The 24,012-nt window shown below is 46.2% G+C and overlaps 1 protein-coding gene across 1 annotated transcript in view; it reads left to right on the forward strand.

Annotated features, from left to right (window-relative positions):
• The first annotated feature begins 1,229 nt into the window (after nucleotides 1-1,229).
• LOC144826105 (uncharacterized) overlaps nucleotides 1,230-24,012 on the forward strand; it is a 98,356-nt gene continuing 75,573 nt past the window's right edge. Inside the window, exon 1 of the mRNA XM_078684491.1 lies at nucleotides 1,230-2,595. Coding sequence (XP_078540617.1) covers nucleotides 1,257-2,595 — 1,339 coding nt within the window. The 5' untranslated portion in view covers nucleotides 1,230-1,256. The remainder of the gene's footprint in view (nucleotides 2,596-24,012) is intronic.

Here is a 24,012-nt window from a genome sequence, read left to right on the forward strand (position 1 = left end):
TCCCGATCTACACTGTTTCACCACTATCAGAAATGCAACTCAAACTGATTTCGTATCTTGTTTTTGTTAATGCTTTCTTTGTGCAAAGTATAAAGTCCCAAATATTTTGTCTTTGTGTTCATTTACAATTTTTGACTCCATTTCTACAGGTGACAGAAGCATGAACAGAAAAAAGAAGGTTTAAATTTAGTGAAACACAACAAAAAGGATTATTTCAAGGAAAGTTAAAACATTCTCGAGCTCTAGAGAAGAAACACATTCTATGTGCCAGGAATGCTGAGGATGTTGGAGCGGAAAAAACTGGTGTATGTGAAAGTTGTCAAATCCTAAAGGAAAATGATCATAAATGTTTACCAAGTGTCAGTAACTGAGATTGAGGAGAACATTGGCCACAATTGATTCCCACGCAGTGCACTTGAGAAAACTCAGTGTTGTAAATTCTGTTTGATGGTTTATGAGAAAGGCTTTGGAGACCCAACCCCTCCCCAACAGATCAGCATCCGTGGATGTGTTGTGATGTGACAGAAGCGCCAAAAAGACTAATATCCCCGGTTTACAAGCGCAAGCTTTTGACTGTGTCTCCTGTGATTCAGAGGAGTGAAAAGACTGTTTAAAAGAAACAAATTGTAAATGCTCTTTCTCAGATGTCGTTTCGGCAAAGATGCTGGATTATCATTTCCAATATAGGAAGATTTTCCCCCACCAACTCTGTCTCTTGGGTTGATCCGAGCAGTTTCAAAGTGTTCTGTAACTTACAAAGTCGATCATGTGCCTGTCTTAGCCACTGAACAAAAAACCATATACTGTCTCAGAAAGTATAAAAGGGGCCAGTGTTACACTATTGATAATTCATAAACCACCCTGGCATGCCCTAATCATCTGTCAATACTTGTATGAACAAACATACCTACCAGGCAAACACTAAAGCCCAAAGACCTAATCAGTGCTTTTAGAACTCCTAAATCAAATGTGATAAACTAGAATCACTAAATGAGACTAAACATGAGAGAATTCACCCGGGCATAACTTGGAGAAAATGAATCCATGAGGGCATCTTAATAAATACAAGGGGCTCCTCGGTGAAAGTTAATAAGACAAGTTAGGTAGGTGCCTTTAAAGATAGGAAAATTATCTCCAGGAAAAAAATATAATTAGTTAAATACATATGTTAAGAAGAGCATCTGAAATGTATTTTAGAAGGTCATGCTGAGTTGTGACAAACAAGTACATGATCATAAATCAAATTCAGTCTGAAGATGACAGGTATCCAGGAACAAACCCAACTTGGAGAAACAAACAACCCTAATAGGATCAATGACTGTGAGAACAGCTTTAGTTATCAATCCCACCTCACTAAACATGAGAAAAGTAGCGCTGGACAAAAACCCTATCAGTGTTGTGAATGCCAGAAAGGCTTCAGTCGCAAATCCAGCCTTATGGTACATGAAAGAACCCACACTGGGCTTAAACCGTATCAGTGCTCGGAAGGCTGTAAAAGCTTCAGTACCAAATCCAATCTCACTTTACATGAAAGAACCCACACTGGACAAAAACCGTATCAGTGCTCCACGTGCCAAAAAAGCTTCAGTTTTAGTGACAGTTTGATTCAACATCAGCGAACCCACACTGAACAAAAACCTTATCAGTGCTCTGAATGCTCGAAAAGCTTCAGTAGCAAAGCCAATCTGACTAAACATGAAAGAAACCACACTGGACAAAAACCGTATCAGTGCTCTGAATGCTCGAAAAGCTTCAGTCAGAAATTCAGCCTTACTGCACATGAGCGAACTCACACTGGGCAAAAACCGTATCAGTGCTCTGAATGCTCAAAAAGCTTCAGTCAGAAATCCAGCCTTACAAAACACGAGAGAACTCACACTGGGCAAAAACCGTATCAGTGCTCTGAATGCTCAAAAAGCTTCAGTCAGAAATCCAGCCTTACAAAACATGGGAGAACTCACACTGGGCAAAAACCGTATTGGTGCTCTGAATGCTGTAAAAGCTTCAGTGGCAAATTAAATCTCACTTTACATGAAAGAACTCACACTGGACAAAAACCGTATCAGTGCTCTGAATGCTCGAAAAGCTTCAGTATCAAATCCAACCTTACTGCACACGAGAGAACCCACACTGGGCAAAAACCGTATCAGTGCCCGGAATGCTCGAAAAGCTTCAGTATCAAATCTAATCTCACTTTACATGAAAGAACCCACACTGGACAAAAACCTTATCAGTGCTCTGAATGCTCGAAAAGCTTCAGTCATAAATCCAGCCTTACAAAACATGAGCGAACTCACACTGGGCAAAAACCGTATCAGTGCTCGGAATGCTGGAAAAGCTTCAGTCAGAAATACAACCTTACTGCACACGAGAGAACCCACACTGGGTATAAACCGTATCAGTGCTCTGAATGCCAAAACAGTTTCTGTTACAAATCCAGTTTAAATGTACATCAGAGAATCCATACTGGCCTCAAACCGTATCAGTGCTCTGAATGCTGTAAAAGCTTCAGGCAGAAATCCAACCTTACTGCACATGAGCGAACTCACACTGGGCAAAAACCCTATCAGTGTTCTGAATCCCAGAAAAGCTTCAGTCATAAAATAACTTTCACTCACCATGAGGGAACTCACACTGGGAAAAAACCTGATTAGCTCTCTGAGTGTTGATAAAGTCGGACATCTGGTCTCACTCAACCTGCGAGACCTTACCTGGAAAAAACCTCGTCATAGCTCTAAATGCCTGGGAAGGGTCTGCTGGAGATTCAGTTTCATTCAACGTGAGAGAACCCACAACGAGAAAGAAAATGACCCGTGCTCTCAATGTGACAAAAACTTCAGTTGTAAAGGTAACCTTTCTACGTAAGAGAGACAATGTGGGAGAATCAAAGGTGCTCACTGTCAACCCCGAGGAGGAGCTTTCAGCATCGCAAAACCTTTACATGAAGCAACCACAGAGACTCCACTCCATTGATTGTTCTACAAACTCTACTGAGAACAGCAAACAGCGAGGGATGGAAATGCTTGAATTAAACTCATTCCTTTGTAACTATTTGTGGCCTCATTCCATTCAGTGTGTCTTGCTCCCTGAGAGTTTAAAATGGCTCTGACCCTCAAAGGCCATTCGATCCTGAACTTTGAGGCTACACTGCTAGATTCAGGAATCCACGTAACCTCAAACTGTTTCCAGCCTTAATGAGCTGCACCAGGGGGCTGCAGCAGGAGTCCCTGGGTCGTAGGTCTCTTTGGGACCAACATCTGATCTGTGCCACTTAGGGATGATCACTGAGATAAATTAAAGGTGATGGAAGGACTGCTAGTTAATCTCAGCAACACCCGACCACATCATTCTCTAGTCTTTGTGCAACTACAGACAAGGCCAGCCATATGCAAACCGTTCTTGGCTCCACTGTAATGAGTCCGAATGACCTCTGTTCCGAGGGGACATGGCCTTGCATTACAAAGATCCACTTGAGTGACCTCTCTCTATGTCCTTTTTGCTACAAATGGAACCTGCTTCCCATCTGCTGAGGACAGTTTCACCAGCTGTACAATCTCATCAGATACACCCAAGAGAGTCTCACAGATAATCAGGCCTATTCATAAACTACAATAGGACGACTAAAGTACAACAAAATGCGATTCACAAAGTATGTGCTGTCGGTCTGCCTCTCCTATCCTTTTCTTTGTGGAGTTGCCTGCCTCGACTGCAGAGTTTCCGCACATGTTTATATACTTTTTGTAGTAAATGCGAGAGGGACAGAGTGGGAGTGGGTGTAAAATGGGAAATATTTATGAATAAAGGGGAGGGACTAAGGAAGGAGCAAGGAGGGGTGTAGGGATGGACAAGCACTCACCCACAAAGGAGTAAACCCATTGCTATTTACAAACCACACCTCTACAGTCACAACGGCCATGATGTACCTAAAACAGTTGTAAATGTACCCGAGCTCAGAGTCCAACATCACACATGGTGATCCACTGGAACTGCAACACACTCCCATTAATAATAATAGAGGTACGGACGTACATTAAAACGGCATTAAATTAAATATTTTAAACTAATTTAAAATCTAAACAAATGTCATTCAAGGCAAAAAATATCTAAAAAGAAAATCATATTTAATCATTTGACAATGTTTTAATAACATTTGTTGAACACTAATATAACATTCATTTTTAGTTAAGTATAATTACCTATGTTATAATTAATGCCCAAAATCAAATTTCAGGGTATTTCAGGCAATCAGGTGACACCACTTTGCAGAGATTTTCATATTTTCAATCCAAATAACAGACTAACATGTTCACCACTCAAATTAATTTAAATTTTCACTATACTAATTCACCCCTAATCCTTTAATGGGTTCCGCAGTAGTGTGCTACTCGCCAAAAAAGCGCTTTGATGGCTCGTGAGGGGTAATAAGCACTATATACATGCAATTACAATACAATATATTTAAAAATTATTAATACATATTATAAATGTTAATTTAGGTGGGACATCTTTAATTAAACCTTAATACAAATATATCTTCTATATATTCAACTTGGGTGGAGTTTTCCCTGTGTAAAAAATATAAAGAATATTTAAATTGTTTATTACACTACAAATGTAAATGTTATACACTTTAAATATAGAACAAATTAAAAAATGCTACAATAATAACTCACAGTTTACTTAGAGATTTAATTGATTTTAAATGTAAAAAAAAGTTTTTCTTACAGATCAGTTTCAAAAATCCCAACTAGCTAAAATCATCTGATTTTCTTATTATGTACTCGGATTTACTGATTTGCCTTATTCACCTCTATTCGGAGGGGTACATCTTTAACAAATCATGTATAGAATTAATTGAAAGTATTTTTTAATAGGTGCAATATTTTTTTTAATTAAAAGATTAACATATATTATCATGAACTAATTAATTTTAAATATATGTAATTTTATAACATTCTTTTGAAGGAGTGTGTATTTTTAAAAGGCAAAATACATAATTTTATTTTATCTTTATTTTCGAATGGGTTAGATTTTTAAGTCTCTCTCTCCATTATTTTCTATGGGAGGGCTTTGCATTACCAGTGGTTGGCTATTTATAGTGCTGCACTTTCTATTGCTCCACTTTGGCCGAAGTAAGTTACATTTGTAAATGTTACTCCACCTCTGTTTAAGCGTGTGCAGATAAGCAAGTCCACACTTTTGAGTAACTTTATCGTAATGGAGAATAGCTAAAACTAGCAAAGTTACTCTACGAGCATCCTTGTATGTATAGATTACTCACAGGTGTAAGGTACCTTTGTGAATAAGCTCGAGGTGTACAACGCAACCTGAGTGTTTCCTTTTTGTGGTAACGCTAAAGTGGACGCGAGCAATTGGGATGGTCCTGTGCGAACACCAGAGCACTCGTCCGGTGTGTTTGTTTGGCTGGGGAACGGCAACAAATACCTTGAAGTAATTTTCCTGGACTTGCTACATCACTCGCCTCCTGAGGACCTCCTGTTGCAGCAATTTATCATTACCGTAGTGGGATCAGGTCATTTCTCCATGGTCTTAACCATGTTATCGTGATTTGCTTTTGTATTTTCCCTTCTCTTCCTTTTACCTGATTTTGTTGGTTTCACCACAACATAAGCACGGAAATGTACTTTGCTTTTACCTGGTTCTGAAGTCTTATCCTTTGTATACATTTTTATACGATGAACACCTTCGCTGTACGGCTACAGTGTAAGCACAAAGAGCCCAAACCCCGAGATGCCTGCACCTTGATCTTTTTTGTATGTGACTTCCTCATTGATTCAGTGGATCTGCTTTTTTTCTTTATTTTTCTTTTTTGTGGTTTTGAACACACAACTAAATGAGTCCTTTATTTCCTTTGGAACAGTTGTTTTTGCTAATTAATAACCCTTAAACTACTGACCTGGTTTTAAATTTCACTCCTGAGTAATTATTAAATACACCTGTTTCTCTAAACTTTGTTTGAATTTTGAATTTCTTTGTCTCTTTTTTCTACATTGTATTGAAATTTGTGACATCCACTGTTTTGATTTACCTTCGAGCGTGGCCTTATTGCTCAAGCCACGTTACCAAAAGCGAGCTAGTGACATTTTAGTGGAAGACACATTTACCTTTGCCGACCATAGTAGGGAAAGCAAAGGAGGCTGATTCCAGGAAGCAGTACACCTACCTGACAACGGTTACTGTCTTAGGTGGAATCTGGACCCACTGTACATGCAAAAAGTAAAGGTTATGAGGGAAGCTGTTGGTATCTGTGCCCCCAGTATTTGAGACTACCACCCTCTCTCGAACAGTTGAAAGAGCTAAAGATGCACCCGTCAGACATTCATGTCTCAACAACTAAGACCACCCACTCATATCATACAATGGTCACACTGTTACCTGAGTCACTTTACACTGTGATGTGTGCATGCATTTTATGTAACAAGTGTGTTCTGCGTTGTGAACATCGTATACAAAGAGAGGGTCTGGCTCCTTTGCAGGAAGGCCAAGCCTGAAACTTAAAGAAACAACTACAATTGCCAGTACTGCAATGTTTTCTTTTAAAATAGTTGTAACACGAAGAACAGAAATTAAACTAGTTCTTCAGACTGGTGAGTTTTGTGATTTAATCTATTTATTTTTCAAAACAAAGTCACTCGGTATTATTTAAGCGGCAAATTTTTGCAATTTTACAAAGATTAGGAAATTTATTAAACAGGAGAAAGGAAAAGAGAAAAATCCTATTCACAGTATTTACAATCACTTAGGGTACACATTCAAACCAGTGTTCACTCATGGAATCTCAGTCATACTCATACATACTTTGTGGGAACAGTGTAGAAGAGGGGCAAGGTGGAAGGAAGGGTACATGTATCAAAAATAAATACAAAACTGTGTTCTATGTTGCAAATGATTAGTCGATTATTGCACTTGGAACATATTTACAATGGAACATTTGCTACTTTACGCCATCTGAAATACAAAATGGTTTACAAAATCTGTTTTCAGTGATTAAGCACAGATTGGCCTAGCACGGTGTGGTCGACGCGTTTCGAGTTCCTTGGGGGAGGAACTCTCTTCAGGACCTCAATTTGGTTCTTAAGGTTCACATCCTTTATTTCATGCTGTCCGTCTTTCTCCATATGCTCCTTCTTGGGAAATCGTTGTCAGTCAACGATTTCCCAAGAAGGAGCATATGGAGAAAGACGGACGCCAAGCTGACTGAGCGAGACGCCAGATTAATACAAAACGCCTCCGCTACAAGCAAATTAAGAGAAAATAATCACGAGGCAACAAAGACACCCCTGGGTCCAAGATTCAAGCTTCCAAAAAATACTCCACGCCTGAACTGACAACGTTAAAAGTACGATTGTTATAAGCATGAAATGTAAGACATTGTTCTACATTCTGTCCATCAACTGTGTTTTTTGCAATTTCACCCCGAGTGGGCTGGGTATGCTCAGACGTGAGTCCCAGGCTCTCCACACCACAGGAGTCAAGCTATCCAGGCTGAAGAAGGCTGATAGCCAGAAACCGGTCCTTGGATGCTTGATTCCGGTCTGGGAAAGACATGGCTTGGTAGTTCGGGCTGGACTGTTCCCATGAGGCACAGGGTCAAGGCTGATTTGCATATAGTCATTGTCTGATCTAGGGTGGTGTGGAGTGCAAAAAAACGATGGATTTAGGCCCAGATCTTTGTACTGGGGTGAATGTAAGACATTGTTCTACATTCTGTCCATCAACTGTGTTTTTTGCAATTTTCACCCCAAGTGGGCTGGGTATGCTCAGACGTGAGTCCCAGGCTCTCCACACCACAGGAGTCAAGCTATCCTGGCTGAAGAAGGCTGATAGCCAGAAACCGGTCCTTGGATGCTTGATTCCGGTCTGGTAAAGACATGGCTTGGTAGTTCGGGCTGATAGCCATTGTCTGACCTAGGGTGGTGTGGAGTGCAATAAAATGATGGATTTAGGCCCAGATCTTTGTACTAGGGTGAATGTAAGACATTGTTCTACATTCTGTCCATCAACTGTGTTTTTTGCAATTTTCACCCCGAGTGGGCTGGGTATGCTCAGACGTGAGACCCAGGCTCTCCACACCACAGGAGTCAAGCTATCCAGGCTGAAGAAGGCTGATAGCCAGAAACCGGTCCTTGGATGCTTGATTCCGGTCTGGGAAAGACATGGCTTGGTAGTTCGGGCTGGACTGTTTCCATGAGGCACAGGGTCAAGGCTGATTTGCATATAGCCATTGTCTGACCTAGGGTGGTGTGGAGTGCAAAAGAAACGATGGATTTAGGCCCAGATCTTTGTACTGGGGTGAATGTAAGACATTGTTCTACATTCTGTCCATCAACTGTGTTTTTTGCGGATTTCATGCCACAGCAGTTGGTTCCGCGTTTTTGGAGTGGCGTTTCTGATTTCGTGCCAACAGATAACATAAGACCTTTTTGAAAATAATACAGCACAGAGCTCGTCTGGACGGACACCAGGACCCCACCATTCCCGCAACACACATGAAGAATGATTAATTTTATTTACCTCAAAGGCCCGCAAAGATGGAATCTCTGCCTAGGGGCCAGAGCTGATGAGACAGCAGGGGGCACAGCAGGACCTAAAAACACTCCTGCCTGGTGCCAGTGTGAGCGCAACCTCCTGCAGAGCAGCACTGAGAGGTTGAGCATGGACTGGAGGCCCTCAGTCAGAAGAACTCAAAATAATATTCAAAATCTAGTCAGTGCTTTAAATCAGTGAATAAATCAATCATGGGACATCTGAATGGACCCTAAACCACAGCGGCACCACCCTGAGCCTGGAGAGCGGTGAGCAGAGCTACAGGCTCGGAATTTGTCGGGCTGTTAGTTTTAAATACCTCAGTGAGCCACGCAGCCGCCTCTCCTTGATGACAGTCTGTGACCTCTCTTCTCGGAACAGGTCTGGTCGCAGGACGGCATGATGAGGTACCGTGACCAATTCGGCACAGGCAGCCGCGCGAGCAGTGGCTGCCACTTATACTACACACACAATTTGTAACTGCCGCCCGCTCGCACCGCGTCCCCTCCCGCCTCTGGAGTAACTTAACTTCCTGTCTCCCCCTCAAGAGATAGACACACTGTTGCAGTACTGACGCCATGTCACGTAAACGCAGCCGCCGCAGTAGTGAATCCAACAGCCTGCTAACACTCGGCAGCGCATCATGACTTCTGCGCAGTGTGTAGAGTGGTACAGTTCAGCCCATGTCTGTCCAGTGCTTTATTTGAGCCAGCTGTGCCACAGATGCGCCACCCTGGCCAGCTCGTGGCCTGCACTCCCGCTGCTTGCTCAAATGACTGCTACTTTAACATAATGTACTGTAGCCCGGTCATCATGAGGAAGAAGCGGCAGCGCTATGATGCGTGACTTTGCATTTTAGTGCGGTGATGCGGATCCCCGCACTAAAAGGCGTTAGTCTAACGCCTGATGTGTGACACTTGGCAGGGCTGGACCTATGCTACATTTTATTTGATCTGGTGTTTAAAACTCCCTGGTATTTTCCTCAGTTTACTTTCCTATGTACCACGCTGTGGATTTTAAAAACCTGCAAATAAATTATTTAAAAATAAAAAAGCTTCCCAGTTTAATTGCAAAACTGATCGATATGCTCATATATTCATTGAAATACAGATATATTCTTTGAAATACAGACTGCCACTTCCAGTTGTCACCTTTCTGTAATCACTGAACTTTGCCGCAACTTCAACAAGCCTGAAATACCTTTCCCTCGAGGACCGGGCGACATCGCTTGAGGTCCGACATCGTTGACAAGCCCGCTGCTGCAGCCCGGATGAAGGAAACATGGCGGCTCGACATGGGTGGGCTGAGTAGGGGCGTTATAGCAAGTGGATGGATGACCTGGGCTGGGCTCTGGAGAGCTCAGTGAGGCGAGATTCAGCGGTATGCCGATGATGGATTCTCTTGCCCCTGAGGCCGTGGGGCAGTCGAGAGCCTCTGCCTGCCATCGTCTACCCAGAGGAGTTTGATTTGTTTTGACTGGTCAGATGCAGTCTGACAGCTGGCGAGGCCCCCCCTCTAGCTTGGGCTGGAGCCGTCGCCCCGTCGAGGAGACGAGTCAGTGAACAGTGGTTGCCGAGAAAGACACCGATTCCTCCTGAGGCACAGCCGGGAGCAGCGCTCTTTGCGATTATTTTAAAAATTGTATAATTGTGTGCTTTTAAAACGGTCCATCACTCACCCCCAGGGCTTTCATTTTGCTTCAGGCACTGACGCCCCCGCACAGCGGATCTATCGCTGCAGCGGGTGAGGTGTCTGGACCTTCTTGCCGCCATTCCCCGCGACCGGCGGGACACGCCCACTTACGTAGGCCACGCCCCTTCCCAACCCCCACGTCACTGGTATAAAGTATGTGTCCTTTCCGGAAGCGAAGCGGACGAGCGCAGCGGGCGCGCCGGATGCGCGCCAAAGGCGCGCCTAAGGCAGGCCCGTCCGCGACCGACCGGACCAAGGGCCAGCCCCCCCTGCCCCACTGAGACATTATTCGTCGGCCCAACTGTACAGTTTTCAAGGCCCCTGGCTGATTAATGATTCGGTGATCTCTCACATTGACAATTTGGGACTCACAGCCCCCACACACCCCTCCTCTCTTCCCTCCCAGTCTTACTCCACTTTGCATCCCCCTGTCTCCTGTCCTGAGCACTCTGCTGCACCCACTCCCATTTCTCTCTCTATCTATTACCTTAACACGCGTTCTGCTGTTAAGCACTATCACGAGCTCTCTGTTCTTTTAGACCTACACAAACCTGATCTCTTATTCCTCACAGAGACCTGGTTTCGTGATAGCTCTCTTCCTTCCCTACTAGCGGCTCTCCCTGCCACTTATTACGCGCTTCGAGCAGACCGACCCGCGGATAAAGTGGGTGGGGGTGTTGCTTTGATCGCTCGGAAAGAACTCCTCTTTCAGCCTCTTACTTTTCCCCCTATTGACACTTCGGACTTTCTAGTTGTCCGTTCTCTTTCCCTCAAAGTTCCTCTCACCTGCTTACTTATGTACCGTCCCCCACAACTTTCCCAAGCCTTTCTCCCTGGGTTCCAAGAGCTGGTGGCCACCCTAGCGGTTAACAACTCCTCCGTCATGGTGCTAGGTGATTTTAACTTTTGGCCCTCGGACCCCTCAGAATGCTCTAATTCTAAAAAAAATTCAAATACCCTTCGTTCTCTCAATTTTAACTCCTATGTTCACTCCCCCACTCACAATCTGGGTCACACTCTTGACCAGATCTGGTCTCTTAACTGTCCTATAGTGTCTCTCTCTATCTCCCCCTGTTCCTGGTCTGATCATTTTTTGATTTCTTTTTCTTTACCTTCTGACCCAACCTCCAAGCCCCCACTTCCCAAAAATATCTGGGCACGCTCTTGGGGCCGGATTGATGCATCCTTAGTGGCTTCCACACTCCTCCCCCTTTGCCCAGACCTACTAGTATTACCGCTCTCAATCCAAGCTGACGCCATTAATTCATGGCTCCAGGCAGGTTGTGACTCGATCGCACCTTTCCGACGAGTCTCTTCTAAACGGCCTAATGACTCCAATCGCTGGTTCAGTGAGGAACTTAAGACGCTGAAACTCTCAGTTCGTCACGCCGAACGAGCCTGGAGACGTCATTACTGCCCCTACCTTAAAACCCAGTACATCTCCCTCCTGTCGCAGTACAAGAAAACTATCTTATCCACTAAAACAGAATATTTCTCTTCCAAAATCTTAGCAGCTGAGAACCAGTCTAAAGAATTTTTTTCCATAGTCCATAATCTCGCTTATGCTGATAGAACCACTCTTAAACCCCCTCCTTCACAGTTTCTTTGTGACTCCTTGAATTATTTCTTTTTGGATAAAATCGATAAAATCAAAGCCAATATACCTCCCCCTCCTTTTTTCTTTTACAGCCCCCCCAGCCCTCCTGTAAAGGCCCGTTTTGACTCATTTCCCCCCTTAACGAAAGAATCTTTTCTCTCCCTACTTTCCTTGGTCAAATCAGGTTCCCTTCTAGACCCTTGCCCCGCACATCCTTAGGCTCATTTTCACAACCTGCTGGTTACCTCCACTCTCTTTTAAATGTAAATGTTGGATCCTTGTAAAGCGCACTGTTACTCTACCCGAGTGTCCTTTTTATTAATTGCTCCTTATCTCAGGGCGTTGTTCCTCCATTCTTAAAAGCAGCCATTATTCTTCCTATTTTAAAAAAACCTGGTGCTGACCCCTCTGCTCCAGTCAACTTCCGTCCCATCTCCTTACTCCCCTTTTTAGGGAAAGTACTGGAACGGCATGTGACCCGAGCTCTTACCATCTTTGTGGAAGAAAACCAGGTTTTGGCCTCTCGTCAAGCCGGATTCCGCCCCGCTCATTCCACCGAGTCTGTGGCGCTATCCGTCCTTGACAACCTTAGAGAAGGCATGGACACCAACCTTCCCCAGGCCCTGGCCCTCCTCGACCTGTCCGCCGCCTTCGACACGGTGGACCATTCCATCTTACTTTCACGTATCGGGGCGGCCGGGGTCGGCGGGGTAGCCCTGGTCTGGTTGTCCTCCTTCCTAAGGGACTGCACCCAAGCAGTGCGGCTGGGCGACTTCTCGGCTGAGCCCTGTAAAGTGCCTTGCGGGGTCCCCCCTCGGGTTCTTCCCTTTCCCCACTACTGTTCAATCTTTACATTGCCCCTCTTATCTTTGCCCTTCAACAAATGGAGGTCTCCGTATTTAATTATGCGGACGACCTCCAGCTTATTTTCACCCTTTCTTCATCCCCCGATTCTATATCCAATTTTCACACTATTATGACATTCTCCCGGGACTGGATGAGCCACAACCACATGAAACTAAACCCGGATAAAACCGAACTGGTTTTGACAGGTGGTTGTGCCAGTCCCTGGTCATCTCTCTTTTGGCCCCCTTCCTTAGGTTTCCCCCCTTCCCCGTCTCCTTCCGTCAAAGCGCTCGGTTTCAAGATTAATGATCAACTCACTTTGCACTCCCAGGTGAGTTCTGTGGTGTCCTCTTCTTTCCTCTCCCTCCGCACTATCCGCAAGGTATCCCGCTTTTTCTCTCTCCCTGCTCTAAAACTCATCGTATTGGCTATGGTCGTCTCTAGACTAGATTACGGCAACGCTTTATATTGTGGTATGCCAGCTTACAATGTTCGACGGCTTCAGCTGGTGCAGAACCAGCCCGCTCGCCTAGTCTATAAATTGACCAAGTCACATCACGTCACCCCGCTTCTAAAAACCCTTCACTGGCTCCCCATTCATTAACGTTCATTGTTCAAAATGGGTTGCATTACCTTTCAGGCCCAGTCAGGATCCGCCCCGCCTTCATATCTTCTGAAATAAAAGCCTATACACCTGCAAGGGAATTGAGATCATCTTCCCAACACCTGTTGATTGTCCCCCGATTTCGCCGAAAAAAATGGGGAGGCTCCAAATTCTCCACCATTGCCCCCAGTTTTTGGAATTCACTCCTGCCTCACCTTAGGTCTCTGACTGAATATTCCAAGTTTCGAAAAGCTTTAAAAACTTTTCTTTTTTCACAGGCCTTCCCCCTATAATCTTCCTTCTGTTCCCCGGACCCCCCTGCTAATTGAGGCTCAGTGAACCACAGCGCCATGAAACCGTAAGGTGTACGTGCGCTTTAGAAGTGATTTAAACTCAAACTCAAAGAGGGGAGCCTCGGATCGAGGGCCCCTGCTAACAGGCAATGAGTCCTTCCCTCCAGATAGGAAGCGAGACGTAGTGGGGCCAGTGGTGAGATACGAGAGCCTCGGAGGCCTAGATACACAGGTCCTATCGTTAGTTCCGGATGCAAAAGCCTTTCCCAATGAGACTCCCGTTGGCAATAATTTGCTCACTTCCAATGGACGCAGCTGTCCTCCATGACAAAAAGGCTCCCGTCGATGGCGCTATGAGACACAGAGGGATGGGTAAGTGACTTGCCAATCACCCCAGTCTCACTCCTTTTTCTTCTTTTTTTATTTTTATTTTTGTTACGATCAGATAGAGAGCGCCCGCAGTGCACACCACAGGGCGTCAATCGTGAGCCGAATGACAATTGGTGCAACCTGCCTAATTTTTATGCCCACACTGCTTGTTAGCGAACAATGTTTGGTCGTGTATCACCTGCAGTTCCTGCCCCATCGGACGTCTAATCTGCTAGCAGTCTTGTCCGAGGGCTTTGGCCTGACTCCTTGTTGAACACTCCATTGAACACTGTGCAATTTATGTTGCTGAACTTTCATTGAGGCAGATAAATGGATGTGAGATAGAACTGTCGATATAGGTGGTAATTTTCCTTTGTCTGTCCCTGCTCAGCCATTTTTATAGCTACTGGCACTGAAGAAAAAAATTTAAAAATCTTGAGAGACAGAAGATGTCTTCACAAGCCCCTCCACACAGAAACTGAAAAAGGACTGATCAAAGAGCCTCATAGATATAAAAAGAGGACTGACCGAACCTCAGCAGTGGCCATCTTGGCATGGGCAAATGACCAACAACCCTCTCAAACTATTCAGCTGAAGGAGACCCGATAATCCCCACTGTACAATTAGATGGCATAATTTCTATTTGAAGTAATTTTAGTTTATATACGTCTCGACATTCTTAACATTCAATCATGTGCCCATCTAACCCCACCCAGAACTCTAATCTCGTACGTTATGGACCCAACTCCTGGTACATTAATTACCCTAACAAAATGACCAGTAATGCAAAAAAGAACTTCAAGGACAGCACTCTAAAACAACACCCTGAAACACTCATTGTAGATAACTATCACTCAGCGACCAACCGCAGCATGAAAACAAACTTTATTTTCTACACTAATCGCCCGGCTCAATGGAAAAACACCTTCTCTCTTCATCTTCAAGTCGCAAAGTCAGTAATAATTCCCTATGGTGAAAAAATCTCCACTACCATCTCCCCGACCTTCAATGGGGAACACACCATTTCCATCTACAGAACTGGAACCATTCTCATACAGGCCACTGACGCACACCTCACCACTTTTGACCGCCTCTTCCCCACACTTCTCTCCTCGCTAACTCAACTGAGCCATCAAACCCTTTCTCCCCCATTCCCCACTACCCTCACGAACATCGTGGAACCGATCCAATCTCCCTGCCCTGAAGACCCTCTCCTCAACTCAGGGACTTGCACCATCACCCACTACAATCACACTACCCCTATTCTTACTCTCCCTTACACCCACCTGTTTCACATCTAATGATCACACCAGGAGCAACAAACTCACAGCTAACAATCCCCTCAAGGCCAATTTTAACAACTTGGTCTCCAACCTCAGCCCTCCTGCGACTATAATCCCCACAGGCACTCCCCTCTCTACCCCATAGAATCTGAACCCTCCCCACAAACTTCCTCTTCCACCTACTCAAACCCTGCTCCCACGACCCTTACTTCCCCCTGGTCTAACGTCATTTCCAATCCAGTGGTCTCTCTCCTCCCTTCTACAACAGCACCATCCCCTTCCGCTGTCACACCCCCCACACACAACCCGCCTTGAACTCTATCCTCTCGGACACGCCCCGCAACTCCGATGACTTTTCTTTAATTTCTCTTCCTCCCCACCTAGACTCTAGTCCCACTTCTCCTCCTCTGAACTCTGTGAATGGGAACATTACAAATCTGGCTCCCTGCGTCTAACCTCGACCCTCTCCTAATCACAAGGACCTCACAGGCTCTCCCCTCTCTACCCCTGATAATCGGAAGCCTCCTCAAAATCCTCCCCTACCACCTACACTGTCCCTGTTCCCCCGACCCTTATTTCCCCCCTGTCTAACGTCAGTTCCAATCCAGTTGTGTCTCTACCCCCTACTACCACTACATACTCCTCTTCCGCTGTCGTGCTGCCACATTCACAACCTGCCTCCACCGTCAATCTCTCTGACAATGCCCAGAACTCTGATGTCCGTCCCAGAATTTCTCTCCCTCCTCACTTGGACACCAGTCCCACTTCTCCTCCACCGAACCCCTCGAATAGGAACATTACAACACCGACTCCCCGCGTACAACCTCCCCCCTATCCTAATCCCAGGGACTACATCCAACCCCGGACCCCTGCTCAATCTTCCTCAATAGACCCAAGTCATCCCCGACCCCTTCCTAAAACCTTAAACTTTCTCAGCTCAATAGCACAGCAACTGAACAGAATGGAGCAGAAAATTAACTCCCTTGCTGCTGATTTCCTTTACCTACAACAAGACCTTCTTAACGGACCTATGCCACCGAGCTCCCTCCCCCGAGGTGTTGTGCTCCTACTACACTCAATCCATCTCACATGTCCCCACAGAGCACCCCTTGACCCTCCAACCCATCATCGAACCAGGCTCTCAGTCCCAACAGGGATAGCCAACCCTTTTCAGTACAGAAACCTGAGGAGCTCTACGACTCTCACCTCACTTTGCACCAGAAGTCAGTACCTCTCCATATCCCTGTTATTATCGGCACTAACAGAATAGCGAATACTGTCCACTCGCCTAGACCCCCTGCTCAATACGCCTCTATCCACCTAACTCCCCCCATTATCGAGGCTCCCCGTCCTCTCTGTTGCATGCTCCTAAGCTGCAGATCAGCAGTACACGTTATTGACATTGCTGAAACTCTTCTCACTGAAGAAATTGACATCGCCTTGCTCACAGAATCCTAGCTCAATGCCGACTCCACCCCCATGCTTGACATTCTCACCCCTCCAGGGTACAACATCATCAGACAAGACAGGTCGATCAAAACTGGGGGGGGGGACTAGCCATCATTCATAGAGATGGAATACAGATTACCAAACTCAAACCTGCAGAATACCTATCATTTGAATACCTAGGCGTCGAACTCACTACCAAGGGCACGCCACCCATCAAATTCCACACCATCTACCATCCTCCTGGAAAGCGTACCCTTTTCCTCGAATAACTAATAGACCTAATAACACGATTCTCCTTGACAGACACTAAAGACGTGTTCTTGGGTGACCTCAATATCCACTGGAACGACCCAGAAGACTCCACTGTTCTGAACCTTTCCAACCTTCTGGAAATATATAACCTCAAGCAACTCTGCAATAAACCGACACTAGGTGCAACACTAGATGCGATCATAACCAACAACGATCTGATCTCCCTGAGAGAGATTACACCCATTGACTGGTCCGACCACCACCTCATTCTGTTCAGGATCGACACACTTGCCAACCTCCAACCTATTTGTGTTGTCAAACCTAAACTCTTGACCAGAAACATCAAAGAAATACCTCTTTCCGAACTTGAAGCCAAGATTCATCCCCATCTTCAACTCCATCCCTCATCATGGTCGGCTGATGACCTTACTTCACACTTTAACTCAAGAATGACAGAGGTTTTCGACCAAGTAGCTCCCCTCAAACTCAAACAACTGTGGAGAACCAAATCAAAACCCTGGTTTAACGTGAAGCTGAATGATGAACAGCGTCAACTCAGACAAATGGAAAGGTCTTGGAGACAAAACCCCTCATCCTTGCACCTAGCACATCTTAGACCTGCTCGGCGGTCATACAAAAAAACATATCTTCAGGGAAAAGGCATCTTTTTTCCACAGCCAACTAGCTCTTGCGAAAAACAGACCAAGAGAACTCTTCAACCTTGTTAAAAGCCAAACTAACTGCACTCCCTCTCAAGAAATCAAAGCCACCAAACAGCGATGTGAAGAAATTGCCACATTCTTCACTAATAAAGTTTCTAAAATTGACCAATCCTTCAAACAAACCGCAAACATTCCTTCCCTCGTAACCTGCCCCCCCTTCTACCTCCCATGACCACTCGGAAAGAGCTTTTAACAAGGACAATCAGACCTACCTCCAGCTAAAAATCAATGCGCATTGGCCCGACTTTGAGCTAATGTCGGTAAGCGAGGTCTTCAAGATAATTTCTAATCTAAAACCTTTCTCCCACACTTTGGACCCCCTCCCTCCAACAATTATAAAAAAACTCAACCACACCATTTCTCCTTTCTGGACAAAAATCATCAACGCCTCTCTCACCTCAGGCTGTGTCCCTGACTTCCTTCAACTCGGACAAATAACACCCATTCTCAAGAAACCTGGGGCTGACCCTAACGATCTTAACGACCTCAGACCTATCGCCAACCTCCCATTCCTTGCAAAAACATTGGAGAAATGTGTTCTCCTCCAACTCAATAAACACATTGATGAGTTCAGCCTCCTCGACGCCTTTCAATCTGGTTTCAGAAAAGGCTGTAGCACGAAAACAGCTATGCTCAAAGTCTCCGATGACATTCACAAGGCCCTATAAAAGATGATGCCTGCCAACTCATCCTTATTGACCTATCTGCTGCATTCGACACAGTAAACCACCCAGCCCTTCTGGAGACCCTGTCAAAACGTTCCCGCATGAATGGCACAGTTCTAAAATGGTTCACCTCCTTCCTTTAATACCACTCGCAACAAATTAAAATTAACTCCTGTCTCTCAAAGCCAACTAAAGTCACACTTGAGGTCCCGCAAGGCTCGATCCTCTCGCCGACCCTCTTCAATCTCTTCATGAAGCCCCTCACAAGCATATTGGACAAGGCTGGAGTGAATTACCACCTTTACGCGGACGACACCCAAATGTATTTCAGGATCAAGTCTCCCAGCGACATCCAACTCCTCAATACTACTCTAACCGAGATCCAAACTTGGTTCTATATTAACCACTTAATGCTCAGCCCAGACAAAACGGAACTAATCCTATTCTCTCCAAAAAGTAACCATCGCCCAATCCAAGAGTGGCTCAAGAATCTGGTTGCCCTAAACTGCCCCCTTACCAAATCCGACTCAGTTAAGTCTCTTGGCATCACCCTTGACAAGAACTTATCAATGGAGGCCCACATCAAAAACTCTGAAAAAAGTGCTCTTTTCTCTCTGAAACACCCCAAAAAATTGAAACCTTTTCTACCACACGATGACCTCAAGACAGTAGTACAATCCCTAGTTCTCTCTATAATCGACTGCGGGAACGCCATCCTTACAGGGACTCCAAAAGCTCACCTAGCCCCTCTAAGGGAAGTGCTGAACATGGCCGCTCGACTCGTATCTGGAGTTAAAAGGTTTGAACACATCACTCCAGCCCTCCACTGGCTTAATTGGCTTCCCATGGAAGGGAGATGTATCTATAAACTGGCCTGAATCACACACAAAACCCTTCACTCTCCTGCCCCCAACTACCTAAATAACAAACTGATAAGAGCAGGTCAGTCCAGAACGCTGAGAAGCTCCTACTCACTCCTTATTATTCCTCCGAAACTGAAAAAGAAAAACGCACAATACCGATCGTTCTCTGGCAACGCTCTCAGGATATGGAACGCTCTCCCTGGAGTCCTCAGAAGCAACACCTCCTTCTCCTGTTTCAAAAGGGACCTGAAACTCCATCTCCCAACACAAATACTTTCATGACCAACGTCAACTTAGCTAGACTTCTAAATCCGAGTTGTCTCCTCTCTCTTTATATCTGGGTGCCAACAAAGCTAGCACAAAACGCCTGCAGAGGGTTCAGAACGCAGCAGCACGTATGTTAGTGGCTCTACCAAGATCCCAGTCGGTGTCGCATGTGCTTCCCAAGCTGCATTGGCTGCCCATCGAGGAACGTATTCAGTTCAAGGTGCTGTGCATCTCTGATAAAATCCTGATGCACCAAGCCCACATTGGGTTATCTGGTCTATTGAAGCCCTATATGCCCAGGCGTACTTTAAGATCAGCCGACCATGGGCTTGTCTGTGTCCCTCGAGTCTGGAGAGCGAGGGCTGGGGGCCGTTCGTTCAGCCTCTTGGCAAGCAAACTCTGGAACTCTCTCCCAGCGTACATTCGAGACATCCCTAATCTCTTGCTGTTTCATAAGACTATAAAATCTTGGCTGCACTTCCCACTGTCAGGCACTTGTGGGTCTCTCTGTTCCTCCTCTGGTTTCTGGTTGCGCTGGGACGCCTCGCCGCTGAGGCAGCCATGCGCTCTACAAATCCCTCATAAATAAATAAATAATATAAATCTCTCTCTGGACATTTAAGGATAGTGGGTGACCGGACTATGTCATTCGCACCATTTTTTCTTTTTCTTTTTATTGCTCGCTCCCCCTCCGCTGCACTGCATATTTATTTCACATGCTGTATTTTTTTTCTTTGCTTTGCTTCCTTACTGCCGCCCTACTATGTAATGTAATATCCTTTCTGCTGTTTACTGTGTGTATGTAAAGCGCTCTGATACCTACGGATCAAGGTAGCGTTATATACAACTTTTAAAATAAATAAATAAAAAATAAATTAAAAAATAGTCATGCGTCCTTTACATCAGTGTTTGGAAGATGCTCATCTGGAGTAAAGCTATAAATACTTTTCCACAGCAGCAACCAAGTGTGAGGCCCTGTACTTAAACTGTCTTTCCCTTAAAAACATTCACGTCTGTGACATCTGAAATCCCAGGTCTTTACAGGTATAAATGCTTGTTTGTGTGAAATGTATTCACTGCTGGAGCCTGGAGGCGGTGGTTCCATCAGCGGCCACCAGAGGGCGCTCCTCGTCTGCTGATGAAGCCCTCTGAGTTGCACATGGGATGAAAGGGAGAAGGGTTTCCTCTTCCGGGTCAGCAGCGGCAGAGACAGCACCAGCAGCAGTGGTGACATCACTTCCTGTCTCTCCTGGTGTGTCCAGCCTGCTGCAGAGGAGGAAGGAGCCCTGTCTGGTGAGCAGTTACCTCCATCTTCAGTCCCTCACAGAACACAAAGGGTAGAGTAAAGTAAATAATAGATATCAGCAAAAATATGAAAGAAATAGGTCTGAAGGGGAGAAAACAAGAGTTCCAAAAGAAGAGCAGAAAAAGAAATGGAATTAACATTATTTATACATTGTAATAGGTTTAAATATATGTTGTGAGCTAAAAATGAGATTTAAGTGCCATGTAAATGTGATTCTTCAAGAGTTATAGGGGTCATTTGCTGTTGATTGGAACCAATACTTGAACCACATTTAGTGCTATTAATCTGAGGTTTAATCCCAGTCGACAAACAGTGTAAACACACCATCTGGAGGGATCCATGTATTTATTTCCTGCTAAGGTGTCCCAGGTTCCAACTTCTGTACACGTGAGTTAATGCTCATACTGCAGAGATCTATCACCTTTGCATCACAAGTACCAATACTAACACATTCCTAATAAAAATTACAATAAAAAGTACTCAACCAATTTTGCACCCAGGACCCTCTCCAGCTGTCCCAACTCCGGACATGTTCGTACTATTAAAAAGAGCTATAAATGTGTCTCATGTCCAGCTAATATTTAGGTAGTAGGTTGGACAAGTGGATTATTTAAAGGGCAAGCTGATTCCTGTATTAATCTGCCCTTAAAACAAGTAGATTTGAAAAATTATTCCACACCCCCATAAGGGGTATTTACAGATATGTACGGTGCACTGATTATCACTCCCAGTAAGAGGGCGTTTAGAGTTTAAGAAATCTGAATGCAGCGCTAGCAGACGAGGAAACCTCTACACTGCATTCGTTTTTACTTCACTGCAGACTTAATCTGTGCACCTGGCACTGATTTTTACCACAACGGGGGAAAACAAGTAGGTTATGGATAATGTTAAGCTATGCTTAGGGTATTTATAGAGCGTACAATCACCCGAGTGGGTGTCCGGGCATAGACACATGGATAATGTTAAGCTATGCTTAGGGTATTTATAGAGCGCACTATCACCCGGGAGGGTGTCCTGGCATAGACACATGGATAATGTTATGTTAAGTGTATTTGTAGAGCGCTCTCTCACCCGGGAGGGTGTCCTGGCATAGACACATGGATAATGTTATGTTAAGTGTATTTGTAGAGCGCACTATCAACCGGGAGGGTGTCCTGGCATAGACACATGGATAATGTTATGTTAAGTGTATTTGTAGAGCGCACTATCACCCGGGAAGGTGTCCTGACATAGACACATGGATAATGTTATGTTATGGTAAGTGTATTTGTAGAGTGCACTCTCACCCGGGAGGGTGTCCGGGGATAGACACATGGATAATGTTATGTTAAGTGTTTTGTAGAGCGCACTATCACCCGGGAAGGTGTCCTGACATAGACACATGGATAATGTTATGTTATGTTAAGTGTATTTGTAGAGCGCACTATCACCCGGGAAGGTGTCCTGACATAGACACATGCATAATGTTATGTTAAGTGTATTTCGTAGAGGGGGGGGCGTGGCCACGGCGGCAACCGCAATGGCCGCACTGCCGTGAAGCTCCTCCGGGCGGGCGCCCAAATCGGACGAAACGGAATGTGATCCACGTCCCAGCCATCACTAACTGCACCGTCCAGCCGCCTGATGATCCTGGGCAGCCTTGGGGACGTTCCTGAGCCGCGGGGACGGCTGATTACCGCGGCCGCGACGGAGGGAATCTGAGGCCTCCAGAGCCTGGCGCCATCTCCCCCGCAACGCTGGAGAGTCGGGTGAGTGCACCTCGGCGGACTGCGGCCCCGCCGCCACCCCTTTCATCCCCTGGCTCTGGCGCTTCCGCGCGCTGCTTCCCCCTAGCCGCTCGGCCCGTCAAGGCCCTGGTTCCGGTCTCCCGGGGGATGGCAGCTATTTGGGCCTGCTCGGGGAGTGGAGCCGGGGACTGGATTTGGGTCTTGGGCCGGGTTGGAGGGGGGTGCTGCGGGCGCGTTCGGGGGCCCGGGGGGAGGGGGGGTGCGAGCTTGCTGGTCGGTCCGGGGGCGCTCCCTGGTAGCGTGTGGCGGCCGCGCACTGCGCCTGAACACCACGCCGCCCTCCGTCGCCCCGCACAGCTGCTACTGCTGACGCCTCGGTTGGGAGGCCTACCACTGATCCTCGTGGCGCCATTTTGAGCTCCCCGGCTGCCTGTATCCCTGCTACCCTGACTGCGGCTTGGGCCTTCGCCTGCTGTCCTGTCCGCATGCCCGGTTGCTGGGGGCCGTCCTGCCTCTGCCATTGATCCTCGCTCACCTCCTTTCTCGCAGAGACTGCGGCCACACCACACATCCACCACGATGGGGAAAAAAGACCCGGCCCAAAAGACTCTCAACTTTGACAAGGCTCTCCCTGCCGCTGACCCCCCTCCGGGCGCTGCGGCTGGAACCCTGGCCACACAGCCTGCTGGAGATGCGGCGTCCATGATGGCCACTATAATGGGGGAGATGCGGGCTGGCTTCAAAGCCCTGGACACTAGGTTCGACAGCCTGGAACAGAAGCTATCCGCCATTAACTCCACAGTACAAGCCCACGATAGGCGTCTGGACCTGGCGGAGTCTAGAATATCCGACCTTGACGACGACTCCTCTAAAACCCGAAAGAGACTCGAGAGGGTGGAGAAAATTCTAAAGGAAGTTGCCATTAAAAACGAGGATTTGGAGGCGCGTGGCAGGCGCAATAACATCAGAATCCTTGGCGTGGCGGAGACGACTGCCATTGGCCGGTTTGATACCTTTGTGGAAACTCTCCTTATCGAACTGTTTGGTAAAGACACATTTACGTCCGGTTTTGTAGTGGAGAGGGCACATAGGTCATTGGGGCCTAGGCCGAGCTCGGGACAGCTACCCCGGCCCATCATCGCAAGGATCATGAACTTCAGAGACCGGGATGCCGCGCTTCAGGCGGCGCGAGAAATGGGTGAGGTGCGATGGCAGGGGAGCAGGCTGTCGTTCTTCCCGGACTATACAGTTATGGTGCAAGAGGCCCGGAGAAAATACACCAGCGTCAAGGCGGCTTTTCGTAACCTGGGCCTAAAATACAATATGCTCTACCCAGCTCGACTGAAAGTGGAAATCAATGGCCGGTATCGCATCTTTGACTCTCCAGCTGAGGTTCAAGACTTTTGTCACACTTATAAGTCTGGGTCTGGTTCGGCCCACGGCTCTGGGCCCACTTCTCCCCCGCGGTCGGACACGCAGGTCAGCGCTGACCTGTTCACAGACGCTGGACAGGGCTGATTGCTCACTCCG

This window comes from Lissotriton helveticus, chromosome 3_2 (assembly GCF_964261635.1).
Source record: "Lissotriton helveticus chromosome 3_2, aLisHel1.1, whole genome shotgun sequence".
Taxonomy (NCBI): domain Eukaryota; kingdom Metazoa; phylum Chordata; class Amphibia; order Caudata; family Salamandridae; genus Lissotriton; species Lissotriton helveticus.